Below are 15,521 nucleotides of genomic sequence, written 5' to 3' on the forward strand. Positions count from 1 at the left end.
TATTTGATATGTATATTTGATGCCTATTTGCTTGATGATTTCGATGTTGGCTAAATGTAATGTTCATTCATAATTACTGTATTATGTTTTATTCTTGTCAGAATAAACCTGACTTAAAACTATTTGACTTGGTCAAGCATTTTGTTCACCAGGTTCTTTCTTGACGACGCCTCCTGTTTTGTGAAGTGCACCAGTCCCTCCTGCAGCAAAACACTCACCATGGAGCTGCCACCCCACGTATGATGACATTTTCAAACTTACAAGGTGATTGTGTTAATTTTACTTTCTTCTTTTGCTTTTGGAGATATGGGTTCTTCCTTGTTGAGTGGGATTTCAGCTCAGGACTTATTTTCACTGTTTATGCATAGTGGCACTCTCCTGCCAGTTTACAAAACGCTTTTGATCTGGGGTTGATTTATTTGTCATTCTTCCCTGATGTCACTGAAGGAGGCAGCATGTTTGAGGTGTTGCCTTGAAATACATCCTCAGGTGTGTCTTCTTTTAACTCAAACTAGATCGTCAGAAGCTTATGGTGCCATGATATCGTCATCTGGGCTTTCTCAAAATGAATAAAAGGCACGGTAATCTTTATATATGAAAAATTATGAATGTGAAGAAAATGCTAAAAGATAAAATGATCTCTCATTATTCTGGAATTTAGAAATTATTTTGACAATACTAACCAAAAATTGAATAGATTGAGACCTACCTAATATCTGATGGGAAGAAAGAAAATAGGAGCATGTCTTTTTTTTCTCAGAATACGTGTAAATATCTGGCTACAGCTGTATGTTTTGATACATAAATCAGGTTAGTCTTGTAATTTTTTTAAATAACATATAGTTATAGAGCAAAGAAGGGGGAAAAAATCAGAGTTGGCAGATCAGATTTCATAGAAAAATGACACTGGTAAAGAAAAGCCCGATCGATCTCTTCTGCTCATTCAGATTATTGTCTTAGTTTCTTGCATTCTGGTCATTCAGGTGCATTCACACACTCCTATCGTCCCGTCTCCCACTGGAACACACCAGCTTATGCCGTGGAGATGGGAGAAAGGCAGAAGTGCCTCTGAAAAACTCTAATCACATGCTTCTGAATGTACACTTCCTACACCGTGAGCGCATTCAGGCGCTGAATGAAAAGGCGGCACGCGGCTGGATGTTAGGCTGCTGCAGGAACTGATGCTTGTTCTGCGCGCTCCGACACCCACAGCCTGCTCAGAGTCAGTTCCTCCCGTCACGACAGGATTCGCTTTGTGAATGGAGAGAGTCGTGATGAGGGCGTCATTAACTCGGCGAACACTGGGACAATGCTGTCGATTATGTGCAGCTGCGAAGCCCAATCCGGTGAATATGATCTGTGGGTTGAATGTGACACAGCCTATGCATTAGTGAAGACTTCCTCCAGGCGCGATTTGTACATTACATTATATAAACTGTATGCCTGGATTAGAAGTGGGTTGCCACATGTTTCCAATGTACAAATGATACTGATTAATTCAGTTTTTGTCAAAATTTAAATAAAAAAAAGTCCAGTTAAACCCCTATGAGCTATTTAGTTAGCTAATTTAGTTACTGAAAAGATTGTGTTGCTTCCTGATCAGGTAATTCGGTGATCCATAAATAAGAGAAGGAACAAACCACATCTGAAAATATAAATTAAATGTTTTTCACATAATTGAGGTATTTCCTGTTCACTTTACAAAACAGATCATCATTAAAACTACCTCATCGGCTTTTATTTTAAAATTATAAGTCCTTATGACATTGTTTATTCTCTTCATTTTTACATTTTTTTTTCATGTCATAAACACAAAATTTCAACCTACTTTGTTGAAGCGATTTACCAATAAAAGTAAATAATTGCGAAGTGGGGAAAAAAATTGTTTTCAAAACTTTTTGCAGATTAAAAAAAAAAGTCCAGCATGGATTTGTTGTATTCAGCACCGAGTACCCCTTTACTGACATCATTCACTTAATTGGAGAATAATGTCCAACTGAGTGTTGGACAGTGACTGTTTGTTAATCTCATCTGTTCTGTGAAGGCCTTCGAGGTTTGGGAGAGAACATTAGTGAGCAAACATCAACATGAAGGCCAAGGAACACAGCAGAAGGTCAGCAAGAAAGCTGAGGGTGTGAAAAGAATCCTACAGGCCTTGAACGTCTCACTGAGCTTTTACGATTAATCGATCATGTGAAATGAAAAAGGTTGTGGAACAACTGAAACCCTGTTACGATATGGCCATCCACCTAAAATGACTAAGTCCTGTTTTCTGCTCTGCCTGTGTCCGGTCTGGCAGTGTGAAAGTCACAATAATTGTCTGAGTGCCAAAGAAATGCCCAACAGATTTACTTTACTTTCGCTGTAATGCTCCACTTCTTTGAAAGTAGGTTATTATGTAATTTCCAATCACATGATGCCATTTTGTAGCACAAACAAGTAACTACATCACTTTCAGTTGTTATCAAAATCCTGTATAAATGAAAACAATTTGACTTCACCACATCTGATTCCTTGTTAATTTGGCCTCTGTCGCTTTAAGAAGCTGCTACTACTTCTGACACTTCAGCACGTCACCATGATGATGCTGCTCCACGATGCCATTTACCATCAGCATCGCGGCGAGTTGGACTGAGAAGTGGTTCATACGACCGGCTCAGCAGACGCGCAGTTTCACCAGGTGTTTGCGGCCGCTAGTCTGGAGGAGCTGAGCTCAGCTGGAGACTGAAACTCCAAGGCGGAGCTTTGAGCAAATGGGCGGAGCTTTGTACGAGCAAGACTTTAGGCTCCTCCGAATGAACACATTTCTCAAACTATGCGTAAAAGAATTAAAGCAACACTCCAGGTATGTTTTCGATGAACGGAATAACATCACAGCACAATGTAAACTTCAAAAAAGTCTAATTTGCATAATAGAAATAAGACTTCCCCTGCTCTCCTTAACTTCTTAGAAAGCGCCACGTGTTTCCATTTGGGGCTAAATCAGGGTTTGGCATTCAACGACAAATTATATTCAGCTTCTTAGTTTCCCTCTGAGCTATTAGTAGGTGAGAACAACTGGCCACCTCTGTGGATCACTATTTCAGACTTTCTTTTTTTTTTTCTTTTTTTAACTCTTAAGATTACACAACAGAACAACAGCTCCGGGCTTCCATATGTGTCATGACTTGGCTGAACATAATCTCACAGGTTCCACTCAGACTGCCGTTTCCTCCGCCGCACAGCGCTGCTGTACGTAGCAGCACAAAAGAGAAAAGTGAATCCGTAAACTTGGGTATCGACAGTCCGCGCACAGTATGGAGTTGCGGCGAGCTATTATTAGCTGGAGCCTCTGAAACAAGCCAAAAGATGAGACGGAAGCTAACGAACTGCACTGCAGCTCAGATCCATTATGCCGTATTCAGTGTCTAGAGGAGTGGCACTAAAATGGCTGATACTCAACGTGCAGTGAAGGTCAAGTCGCTCGTCTCTATAAATATAATGGTCTGTCCCCCAGGATGTTCCACACACACACACACGCACAAACCGCTTGGCGTTTTTCCACTATCTGCAGCTCTGCTCAGTGCTGACTGGCTCAGATCTACCACAGATCTGCATGTGATCGAATGCCACCTGACTACAAGCGGGCCTGACATGATCTTAGTGCTAAAATGGATGGGAGGAGGAGGAGGAGGAGGAAGAGTTGGGGGTGGAATATTTATGAATGGAAGGAATGAGGTTTTCCTCCCTGGCTCGCTGGTAGTAGGTGGTCATATGAGAGAGATACCCCTGACAAGGAGCAAACAGCAACAAGGGGAACCATGACACCTAAAAACCAACTCTTGTTTTGTTTGGTGGGGTTTTTTTCGTCACCGTTCATTCAGAAATCATCATCATCATCATCATCATCATCGGCCGTCTTGTTACCCCCCCTCCTCAGCCCCCCACCCACTGTCCTCAAAGGAGCACGTACGCTCTCCGTGCGCGCAGTCGTTAACAGATGTACCTGAAAATAATCTCACACGATTGTGTTTCCATGACAACCGCACCAACATCTGAAACAGTTTCCCCCGTTCCTGTCTACATGTATAATTACTACCACAGACTGCAGCAGCACAATGACAAGAAGAAACGAGCGGCCAAAGAAAGGAAAAAGAAACAGGACGTTAGCTGTGTAATAACGCGTAATTAGAGCTCTGATAGCCATCCCATTTGTGCCACTCAGAGAGTCACCTTTGGCATAAAATCAAAGGAGGGTAAAAAAAACATAATAATAATAAAAAGGGACGAAATTAAGCAGGGCTTTAAATGCTGTCATGACTGAGATGCTGGAAATTTGCTAGTGTGTTCTACTGAGTGTTAATCATACTGAGATATACGGAGGAATCAATGCTTAATGCACTCATTTGAATATCCTTGATCTGATTTCATTTCAGTGTGGCTTCAAGGAAAACGTTAATCAGTTTGTGACGAGTCGGGAAAAAGAAACAGCCTTTAAAAAAAAAAATTGCCATTTTATTTAAATATATATTTCAAATCTCTTACTCCTGAAACTCTTTCACTATTTTTTTATGTTATTCAATTACTCTGGGGGAACTGCACAGAACCACAGCTCAGGTGGAAGAATCTGTAAATGGGATACAAATAATTTGTACACCTTCATGGAAAAAGCTAGTTTGGTCAGATGAGACCAAAATTAAACCGTTTGGCTCATATCCCAAAAACAAAAACTTAGTGGTGGCAGCGTCATGCTATCATAGAAAGAATCTGGTCAGAAATACTAGAAAGGTGGATTGAAAATACTGAGAAAAGTATAAGGGGAAAAAAATTATATCAAAGCTTTTCCATGTCCTGGAATAGCTAAATAAAAGCCCAGAACTAAATCTGACCGTGAGATTAATATCCATATTTATTTGGCTGAAGATAATAGTCAAAACCTGTAGGCTATAAGTATACAACGCTCGTAGGGACATACGGCAAATAGCTTTTTAGCTCTAACTGCAAGAAAAGGCAGTCCTACAAAGTATGAATCTAAAAATAAAAGCATGCCACACTTTTCAGATTGTTATTTGGCCAAAATGCTGAAAATAGCCTGGAACTTCACACTTATGTGCTACTTTGTTGTGTTGGTCCGTCAGATAAAATCCTAATAAAAGAAGTAAGAAACACAACAGGAGTTGTTTCCAACTTGTTTGTTTTTGTTGTGTTAAAATGAACGTAACCAAGTTTCTGAAAGTAAACACAGATGTTAATTTAGCATCAGTCTTTTGGGATCAGTTTTGATTATTCCCTAAAACCGCACATAGGGCTCTTTTAGTAATTAGTTTAGCTAAGGCTTAATGTGACTTTATTAAGCTAACAAAACCTAACTTGCTCAATGATATAACATCACATTTAATTCTCCAACAATTTAATGCCAGAGTTTTATATAAAGCATCCTAGAATCAAACATTCTGAGCTCACATGTCTTTTTTTTTTGTACCCTCCCTGCATGCAGACCAGCTCTGACATCCTGCAGCAGCTCTCTCTGCACAGCATCCTGACAGCTCGCTGTTTGTTTTGGGGATCAGCAGCAGTCATGTGCTGGGGGAAAGCCTGGGGAGGAGGAAGGGGGTCTCTGCATGGACGTGAGAACCCCTTGCAAACCCCCCATCTGCGCGTCATGGAACATTTGCAGAACAGGGACCTCCCACCTTAAAGGCGTGCAACAGAGAGCAGACACAACAGTGCGATCTGCCCTCCGCCGGGCGCTGCATCTCGGGTGACGAGCGCGTGCCCGGAGCCGCCGTGGCGTTAGCGGAGCAACAAGAAAGCAGCGACGGCTTTCCGCGAAATGTGGCCCCGCTGAGAGAGAGAGTAAACTGCCGGGCCGAGCAGACTTACCGCACGGAGACATGGATACAGGGGCCGTTCACAGGAGCGACAGGGCGACTGGTGTTTCGGCTGGGTCATCTGCGGGCAGCTGAAGGCGCAGAGCTCCGTTTGGAGCCATCGGAGCTGGCTGTCAAATGTCCTGCTGCAGTTGAACGTGTGGCCAGTAGGGGGCGACAAAGGAGGCGATAACATTCATAGCATCGCGGGCATTTAGAGGAATACGGAAGGCCATTATTGTCACGAGGACGAAAAAAAAACAAAAACTGGACACATGGTCGTAATTATTACATGTAGTTATAGTTATGACATTCTAAGTCAAAATAAAGAATTATAAAGCAACATTTGCAATATTTGAAATTAAATATTGAGATGTATTGATCTAATTATGGTATTCAAAATAATAATTTTGACTTTTAGACTATTTTTTTCTTTGACTTTTAGACTCATGATTTAGCCCATTTCAATTCAATGAAATTCAAACATTATTGAAGACACAGTATCCTGGATTCCTGGTCCATAGTAGAGATAACAAATAGTAAAAGGAAAGAAGAGAGAAAAAAATATTAATGATAGCAATAAAATATTTTTCAAATCATGTTTGACTTAAACGTTCTAGTTACAAAGTAATATGTTGTCATTTTAAAGGCAAAATAACAGACTCAATACAAGTGAAACAATAAGTATGACTAAATCTTAATTTTGAGATCTAAAATCACATTGAGTTTAACAGTCAGTTATGAGATAATGTTATATAGTTATGTGTCATAACAATGACACTCAAAATTATAATTGTTACTTTACAGACAAGTCACATTTAAAATGCTGTTAAATTTGAAAATCAATTACAAGATAAAATCAAAATTATTATAGGACTGAAGTACTAATGCTGACCCTTAAATGCAGAATAAAATATAAAATCACAATTCTGTTAAAAATTAATAACTTTAAGTTATATTTTAAACTATTAAATGATGCAAAGTCATAATTTTGACTTTTAAACTTAAATGATCAGATTCTAAGCCTAAGTTTTAGCAAGGCAAATATTTGAGTGTGTATCCCATAATTACAGCAAATAAGCTGTTGATTAACTTGATATAATAAACAAAAAACTGCAGAGACCTTTTTCTATCAAAGATTCAATTAATGCATTTATTGATTCACATAGAAAAAAGGAGAGTGACCAGAACATGACCCAGTAAAAAATATACTAGAAGATTTTATTAAATAGTTCAGAAATTATTTTAAGTGCAGAAATCTGTAACAATCAGTGCTGAGAAAACTCGACTTTCTGCATGAGATTAAAATACATATATATCTCCAAATTTAAAAGTGCAAATCACAAAAAATCCAGCATGGCTGATTTTCAGAGCTGAATTTTTTCGTTTGAAAATATACAGTACATATAAAACAGGAAAAACAGATTTATGGTAAGTCATTGAATCAGCAGAGCAGAGAGTCTCTTCTGGCCGGCAGCACTGCCACTTCCTGTTGGAGTGAAGTGGTTTTCCTTCAAGAGGCTCCGGTCAGCTTCAGAGTCCAGGCCCACTGGCACGGCATCTTGCTGAAGGACAGCGGAGGCAGAAACACCTGCAGGCCGCTGGGCTGCAGAGCCGTCCACTGCAGAGGGCCATGACCCACCAGCTCCACCTTTTTAAGGCCAGAGACGGGAGAAAGTTGATAAACCACCGTGAACGTTAACAAAGAGCGTTAACGTGTGCAGGTTCTAAATCATTTAAAAGTAACCTCAAATTTTTCAGTAACTACGGATCCGTAATTCGGCAACAGATTATTATTTTTTTACCTGCGTCTGTTTCTGGGTAACCACGGGTTCATTCAGGATCACCGATCCATCATCCGGCCACTCCAGTAAAAAGGCGAAGATGGCCTTTTCCTGAGGTTTGGACGTGTACCTGTGGAAGACGGAGTTCTGTTTTTAAAAACGTGTATATTCCAGTTTAATCCATCTTTGCTATCATATTATTAATCTAAAAACACAACAACAGCAGAAATGTTGACGTTAGTCATTTTTTCCCCAGCTCTTTTGCTGCAAATGGTACGCCAAAGGAACGCTGTGTTATTGCATTCCAGGCTTTGTTTCTTGTTTCTTGTTTAAAAAGTAACTTAATTATTTGCTTATTTGAATTTTCTTATGCATGTCTAATACTGCATAAAATAACCTGGTGGTTAAACAAAAAAAAATCTGTTGATGGTGTCGATTTTTTTATCCGGTCACTTGATGCATTGTCAGAACAGAATACTCGACAACTACAGTAAATGTTAGTTGCAGCTTCAGTTCACGTGGTTCAGACGCTCACCAGACGTTTTTGGTGACGTTCTCCTTCTGAGCCCGCCACGCCGTCGTGTTGTAGATGGCCTCGCCGTTCACCTTCAGCCACTGACCCATCTGCCTGAGGCGCTCCTCGAAGATCGGGGCAATTGTGCCGTCGCGCGTCGGCCCCACGTTCATCAGCAGGTTCCCTCCACAGGACACGGTCTCCACCAGGGTCTGACGGCACAGGAAGCAATGGGAGTAAGAAACGTGACTAGAGATGGGCAATGAAAAAAGCAAGAGTGAAGAAATATCATAACGCAAAACAGTTGGAGGGATAATCTATTATCTATTAAAAGATAATAGATCTTCTAGATCTATTATCTATAATAATAGATCATTATATGATCTATTATATTAGATCATATAATAATCTAATTATTATATGATGAAGAGACTCGGGGGTTCCTACACTTTTCACACAGTAAAATTTAAAAACACTTTTCAAGCATTTTACAAGGTGGGTTTTCAAACTTTCCCAGCAAAAGTTTCTGAAAAACTTTGTTTTGTTTTTTCCTTCACTCCTTCACTGAATGTCCTTCTAAACCACCAACACATCCAGCAACCTGGGCGAGTCTCCAAGGTGCAGACAAAAAAAACGCCAACCATCCATGCAGCCAAGAGAGAGAAAACGGTGTCTGCACTGCAACAAAAAGCTGTCTGACCCAAAATAAGGCGCTCTTTCCAGTTTTATATGTGACCGCAAAGAAAACCGAGACGAAAACCTTCCGATTCTCTTCTGCTGTTTTCTGCTTCTCTCTAAGATTAAAACATGTACCAGTTGTATACAAGTATTATGTGTTGATCCTAACATTAAATGATCTGATCAGGTTCCTCCTATGTGTTGTGACACCTGTTGTTTTATAACTTCAATATAGCCAAACATAGCTAGATAATGCTACCAGCTCTTCACGAACACTGAATTTAGTTTGTATAAGTGAAAGACTGCAGCAGCAGAAGTTCATCGTTTAGTGAAGGAACTTGGGTCTGCTCGCCCCAGGTATAGGAAGTTTTGGGTTTCTCACCGCCACGAGCTCCTCGATGCCGATGTAGTCACTGAGCGGAGCGTTGCGTCTGTAGCCCCAGGACTTGGAGTCGATGGTCATGCAGTTTTCCCATTTGTGCTTGAGGAGATGTCCTGGCTGGTAGCGGTCACTACAGGTGTAATATCCACCGTGTTTGCAGATGGAATCTAAGCCCCAGCGATCGTTCGTCACAACGGTTTCTTTTACCGGACTGTCAAACAAATACATCACGTTACATCCAGCGATGAAGACAGCTGAAAGTTTCCTCGTTCGCAAGCCTACCTGTCGTTGTAGAGCCAGGCCAGGAAGCCTGTGCTGTTCCAGTACTTGTCAGGAGCATTTCCATCTCCGTCGGACCACAGAACCTCTGGTTTGTACTTCAAAACCAGGTCGTAGAGTTCGGGGAGAGTTTTAGTGGTGGGAAAGTAGTTTGTAGTGAAGAGGTTGGCGGCATCTTGCTTAAAGAGCGGGTTGAACCACTCAAACAGGGAATGGTACAGCCCCAGACGAAGGCCGCCCTGGGCGCGCACGGCACTCGCCACTTCATCCACCAGATCTCGCTTTGGTCCCACGTCCACAGCGTTCCAGTTCCAGGAGTTTTTGGAGCCCCAAAGAGTAAATCCTGATAAAAAAAATTCACCAGAAAAAAAAAAAAAAAAGTACAGCTGGTGACATCAACACAATTGGCAAAAGGTCAGGAAGTTCATTTTCTCAAACTCCAAAACCTACGAGTTTGAAATTCCTTGAAGAGAAAAGTAACTTTGACATCCTACTGGTAGTTTTAGCTTTTTTACCTTCATGGTGTTTCGTGGTCAACACAATGTACTTTGCCCCCGATGCAGCAAAGATGTCCGTCCACTCTTTGGCATCGAAGAACTCAGCTGTAAACTGCGGTGCAAAGTCTTGGTACTGGAAGTCCGGAGGATAGTTTTTCTTCATGAAATCGACATACTCCGGTTTATTTTGCTGCCAGTAATACCTGGAAAACAAATACACATCTGACAAATCAGAGGCGGTGAGAAATAATAAAGTCCTGATAGCCTTACGAATTAAAGAATTGCATATAAGAAACAGCTGTGGAGTATTAATGAGCTGGAGGCACTGAAAGACGTTGACATCACGGACTAAAGAAGGTTTTAGACACTCCACCATAACGTCTTGTGATGCTTTCCGTCATGTCAAACCAGGTTTTATGATTTTATAGTTATTCTCTCGAGATGCGTATAAAAATCAAGTTAGCTTAGCCCTGATCAATGACGAGAACGAAGAGTCGGAGGTTCGTCTTGGTTCGACACCAGAAGAGGTTCGCTTTGGGATCTGAGGCCATTTTCAACACTTTTACAAACAACAGTTTATTTCTGCAAACACAGAAAGCTGCTGAAAATAATTTCCATCCATGTAGAGATTATTCTAAATTAAATAACAGCATTCAACAGCTTGTATACCGTTAAAACCTACAATTGGCATATTTCGTCCGTTGTTTACATTTGATCTTATCAATTTTCTAACTCATCCGACTGAAAACAGTTGATCTGTCCTGCTTCAATGACATATGGGAAAAAAATGTATTTGATTGCTCGTATTCAAAAAGCAATAGGTATGCATTTGAATTAGGACCACACTTGAAAGTGGCCTTGTTCACACATGAAAAAATAAAATAAAATTATATATATATATATATATATATATATATATATATATATATATATATATATAGGTCTCCTCTACGCCCATGCAAACACACCTACTCATGCTCAGCCTAAGTACCAACATCAACAGGACTTCCTGGCTCTCTGTAAAGTCAAAATTGTGCTTGAGCAAGAGTCCTTGTCAAACGGCGTTTTGACTAAAGTCCAAAGGGTTGGAGTCCCAGTTGATGGCGTCTCAACTAAAGTTCTTCAGCTTTTTATTTCTCTTTCTCACTGTTTACGTTTTAATTATGTTTTTAAAATCTTTTTCTCACTGTTTATTACATGCTGTTTTTATTTTAATTAGGTAAAGCATTTTGAAATGCCTTGCTGCTGAAATGTGCTATACAAATAAAATTTGATTGATTGATTGATAGCTCACCAGAACCACTCGCTGCCGAAGCTCGGCACAGAAAACACCCCCCAGTGTAAAAAGATGCCGAACTTAGCCTGGTCGAACCACTCTGGCAGGGGTCTGGAGTCGATGGACTCCCAGGTCGGTTCGTATTTGGCCCTGGTGAAGTCAATCGTCAGGGTCCAAACCAGGAGACAAACCACCGTTAAAGCTCCCATTTTAAAGCGAGGTCCGACAAAGTGAACCGGTCGGGCAGGTTGGATGGTAATATAAAACTTGGAAACCACGGGAACTATCACATGATGCTCTAAGTATTTAGAAACTAACGTTAAAATAAAAAACACTTCTTCCTCAAACTACTGGGATGCGTTTGATTTAAAAAAAGGTACTTGCCGCTACTGTGCAACTAACGAGCACGAGAGAACACCGCCCTCCCGGGATAGGCGGGGTTAGATTTTGAGCTGTCAAGGTTGCACGCATGCGCAGACTGCATTTCATGCAGGAAGTAGGGAATGTTTTGGTTTTGAGAGCTGCACAGACTAAAAAAAAAAAATCCCACATGCATGGCTACATTGATTGCCACTGTCATATCTCTGCTAGGGATTTTGACAAGGTACGAACCAAGTTAAATTCTTGTTTTGTAATCCTTTGAAACAATTAATGAAGTTTTAACTGTTTCTTCTCGACAGGACGTGGAAGAGGTAATTGAGAATTCAAAGAAGGTGAGTTTTCAGAGCTAAAATGCTTAAACTTTATCCACGTTTTCTCATGCGACAAATAAAAACGAGCATTTTAAACAGGATTTTATGTGATGAATAAAGTCAAAGTATTTCTTTAAATGTACAGTATGTGTCTATTTGTGCATATAAAACAGCAACAGACTATTTACAAAACATTTTTAACAAAAGGTTGCAAATATCAGCTGGATTCTTATTTCTGAAATGAGAAAAACTGTTCAAATTACAACAAACGCTTGAGTTTATTATTAGCAATGGTGGTCATAAAGTCTAGCCGCTCCTGTTAGGACGGCTCTGCGGTATTTTAGCTAAAGCTAATTGTCGAGACAAAATTGTAGAAGATATTTTATACAGTCAGACTCTTTTTACCCAGTGTGTGACTAGATTTTATTTAGGGGTACCAGGATAGTGTAGTGTGTACCATATACACACTACGGCAGATTTTTAGTTGCAGAAATGGTTGAGAGCAATGTATTCTTTTACTTTTTCTTCAAAACTTTGTGTTGGTGTATTGCATAAAACCTATATAAATAGTGTGGTTGTATTTGTACCTCTCACCATAAAATATTTTTCCTGGAGGATAAATTGGCCTATGAGGTGTTGCAATAAACGATAATATTGTTGTTTTGAGACTGTTTTCGAGTAATATAATGCTAACGGCATAATAATGCAAGAACAAATTCTCAAAGTTCAGTAAGCTTTAAGATCTAATGAACATTTAGCACTGGAACTGGAAGACATTTTAAATATACAAAATAAATAAACAAAACAACAAACAAATTGAACTAGGAAGTCTCTGTATGCAAAATTGTCCTTCAAAAATGGGGGCTAGTTGAGACCAATGAAGACTGGAAACCTTTGGTCATTCAGAGAGAGAGAGAGAGAGAAGAGAAAATGATAAATCATGTAAATGGAAATTATTGAGTTTATTTTAATTCATTTTCCGATTATTGCTTATTGGTTGCTCATTATGACAGGCTGAGTTGTATTTTGACAAATTATGAAAAGAAGGAGAAGGGGTATGAAAAGCAAACTACTGTGAATTAATGTAGTTTTATTACCTAGGCTGGCTTGCTGGCACTTTTGGCTGTGGCTGAGCATGCTGGGGAATTTACCAAAATCATTGAGCTGTCTGAGAGGTAAAAATAATAAAATAAATCATCTGAATACATTGAAAAATTTTTTTTTTTAATGTTTACTATGTTTCTAATTGTAGATTTTTTTTCTTTTTCTTAGATTTCCAGGTTTTATTTTCCCCTGTTTGGGAGTCCATCCTGTTCAGGAAGTTTCCCCAGAGCAACAGAGGAGTGCTTCTCTTCAGGTTACAAAGCAACGCGTCAACATCTGAATTTAAATACGCATTAGTAGCTCTGCTGTTGGATTAAAGACCATTTGGATTACAGGACCTTGATGCAGCTCTACCCATCATAGAGAAATACAAAGACCAGCTTGTCGCAGTTGGTGAGGTAAAGATTCACATGAGTACTCAGTCATTGTTGTGTTCGGAGACCTGAAGTCAGTTCCAGTTGTTAGACGGACAAAAATGTCTCTTTACATTGTAAAGGTTGCAAATCCCTGGATTAAATCTACAGACTAAAAGCATCTCCAGATCACTCACAGACTTAGCAAATAGCAAAGCTCTCAAATATCACTGTGCTCTGTTGGTGAGGCGTCTCTGATGCGATGCAAACTGGATTTTCCATTATTTGTTTCTTCGCAGGTTGGCTTGGATTTTACTCCCAGGTTTGTCAGCGGCGAGTCTGAAAAGGAGACTCAAAAGCTGGTTCTCATCCGTCAAGCACAGGTTGCCAAGGAGCTGGATCTCCCTCTGTGAGTTTTCCCCATGTGGAGACAGTTTACTTTATAAGATTGTCCTTTGGATTAAAAAAAAATTTTATTCTTTTTTTAAAATAAGAAAATAAATTTTTTTATTGCAAATGAATTGTTTAGTATATAAAAAAAATGACTTCTAACATCAATATGTAGTCTAGTCAACGTTTAGTCGATTACTTCAATAACTGATTTGTCACGATCAGTCATTTCAGCCATAATTTTAATAAAGGATGTTTTTTTTTCCTTTTTTTTAGAAATGTTCATTCAAGGTCTGCAGGACGACCCACCATCCACCTACTGAAGGAGCAAGGTGAGCAGATAACTGTGTGGACGAAGTGTTTACTGGTTTGATGAGGCAGCTGCAGTTCCTCTACTTTGCCACTAGGTGTTGAAAAAGCCCTTCTTCACGCTTTTGATGGGAAGCCTTCTGTTGCAATGGAGGGAGTGAAGGCTGGATATTTCTTCTCTGTCCCCCCATCCATAACACGCAGCGAGCAGGTACAGATGATGAGCTCATATTTTACACGATCTTTAACAGAAATTATGTTTACACTGGAATGTTTGCTGCATTTCCCACCAAGAAGCAGAAACTCGTAAAACAGCTGCCTCTGGAGAACATCTGTTTGGAAACCGATTCGCCTGCTTTGGGCCCAGAGAAGCAGGTAAAGGACAGGAACTGACCCACACGCCTCCATGCTACTGTCAATTCTAAATCCTCAATGTTTTTTTTCCTTAAAACTGTTGTTTAGCTTAGCATAATTCTAACGCTTCGTGTTAACAGGTAAGAAATGAGCCCCGAAACATCTGCGTCTCTGCCGAGTACATCAGTAAGGTCAAAGGCGTGTCGCTGGAGACGGTGATGGAAGTGACGACCCAGAATGCCCTGCGGCTCTTCCCCAAACTCAAGTCTGCCATCCGACCTTGACGGCTACGTCAGTAATCCACAAATGTCCCGAATATTTTCTCGTAATAATCTGTACATCACCATGTGATTAAAAGCTTTTAAAATCACGACTGTTGAGAGATTTTTTTTTTCTTTATTTCTAAGAAAAACAGAAAAACAATCTACTGAATTGTCTCACTAATTTAAATACTAACATTTTCTGTTAATTCTTCAAACTTGTTATTTTTCTTGCAAATTTATTGCCGCGACAGAGTGACATTTTATTTACAGAACTGGTGGGGATACTTCCAAAGCATTCTGTACTTTATAGCCCATATTAATGTTACTTGTTTTAACTAGTTTTTTTTTTTTCTTTTTGCGTAGTTGACCAATCGTCAACAATTTGAAGACGACAGGCAGCTTTAAGCATTTGCTTCACAGCTTTTTTGTTTTTGGTGTTTTCTGATGGCTGCGTAGCTTTTTAGAAAGAACAAATCATCTCAGAAATTCCTACTTTATCTGAACACAGCCCTAAAACACATTGAAGTTGGTGGAGTAATTTCCGTGTCGCTAGCAGACCCAGACTATCTCCAATTAACCAGATTGTCTAGGAATTTTGTGTTTCCAATCCATGACTTCTTTGCTTTCCTGGTGATATAACTATGATGTGACAAACAGTCTAATTTTGTTTTACCACTCTTCCATAGTGGGAAAGACAAGAAAACAACTCGACACTGAAGTGAGTCTAATTTTTATTGATTTTCATGAGTGTAAAACAAGTTTCTACCTTTTTAGAGCCACAGCTGGGCTTTAAAACA

At 39.8% G+C, this 15,521-nt stretch overlaps 2 protein-coding genes across 3 annotated transcripts; one reads left to right on the forward strand and one right to left on the reverse strand.

The window, feature by feature from the left end:
• Window positions 1-6,973: 6,973 nt before the first annotated feature.
• fuca2 (alpha-L-fucosidase 2) lies at window positions 6,974-11,615 on the reverse strand. Its single transcript, XM_014972732.2, has 7 exons — window positions 11,278-11,615; window positions 10,002-10,186; window positions 9,490-9,829; window positions 9,208-9,418; window positions 8,169-8,359; window positions 7,655-7,763; window positions 6,974-7,500 (listed from the first exon to the last, which is right to left on the reverse strand). Exons 1-7 carry the CDS (start codon window positions 11,466-11,468, stop codon window positions 7,363-7,365), a joined length of 1,365 nt encoding a protein of 454 aa, XP_014828218.2. The 5' UTR covers window positions 11,469-11,615; the 3' UTR covers window positions 6,974-7,362.
• Window positions 11,616-11,723: 108 nt separating this feature from the next.
• On the forward strand, window positions 11,724-14,831 carry tatdn3l (TatD DNase domain containing 3, like). 2 transcript variants are annotated; one of them, XM_014972733.2, is made up of 10 exons: window positions 11,724-11,863; window positions 11,940-11,972; window positions 13,053-13,126; window positions 13,224-13,308; window positions 13,391-13,453; window positions 13,708-13,817; window positions 14,075-14,130; window positions 14,206-14,318; window positions 14,402-14,482; window positions 14,602-14,831. In XM_014972733.2, exons 1-10 carry the CDS (start codon window positions 11,729-11,731, stop codon window positions 14,743-14,745), a joined length of 894 nt encoding a protein of 297 aa, XP_014828219.2. In that variant the 5' UTR covers window positions 11,724-11,728; the 3' UTR covers window positions 14,746-14,831. The 2 variants fall into 2 exon arrangements, with proteins under 2 accessions (XP_014828219.2, XP_014828220.2); XM_014972734.2 differs by having other exon boundaries at window positions 14,405-14,482.
• The last annotated feature ends 690 nt before the right edge of the window (window positions 14,832-15,521 follow it).

The sequence above is a fragment of the Poecilia mexicana genome, unplaced genomic scaffold (assembly GCF_051168715.1).
Source record: "Poecilia mexicana isolate PSO_F unplaced genomic scaffold, ASM5116871v1 scaffold_22, whole genome shotgun sequence".
Taxonomy (NCBI): Eukaryota; Metazoa; Chordata; class Actinopteri; order Cyprinodontiformes; family Poeciliidae; genus Poecilia; species Poecilia mexicana.

Bases quoted from the DNA above. Each gene is read 5' to 3' on its own strand.
- fuca2 (XM_014972732.2), bottom strand. From the start codon at position 11,468: ATGGGAGCTTTAACGGTGGTTTGTCTCCTGGTTTGGACCCTGACGATT. The intron at 8,360-9,207 runs GTGAGAAACCCA...CTGTGCCGTCAG, and splicing joins GCATCGAGGAGCTCGTGGCG to ACCCTGGTGGAGACCGTGTC. The intron at 7,501-7,654 runs GTAAAAAAATAA...GGCCTTAAAAAG, and splicing joins TTACCCAGAAACAGACGCAG to GTGGAGCTGGTGGGTCATGG.
- tatdn3l (XM_014972733.2), top strand. From the start codon at position 11,729: ATGCGCAGACTGCATTTCATGCAGGAAGTAGGGAATGTTTTGGTTTTG. The intron at 11,973-13,052 runs GTGAGTTTTCAG...TTTATTACCTAG, and splicing joins TAATTGAGAATTCAAAGAAG to GCTGGCTTGCTGGCACTTTT. The intron at 14,131-14,205 runs GTGAGCAGATAA...CTTTGCCACTAG, and splicing joins CCACCTACTGAAGGAGCAAG to GTGTTGAAAAAGCCCTTCTT.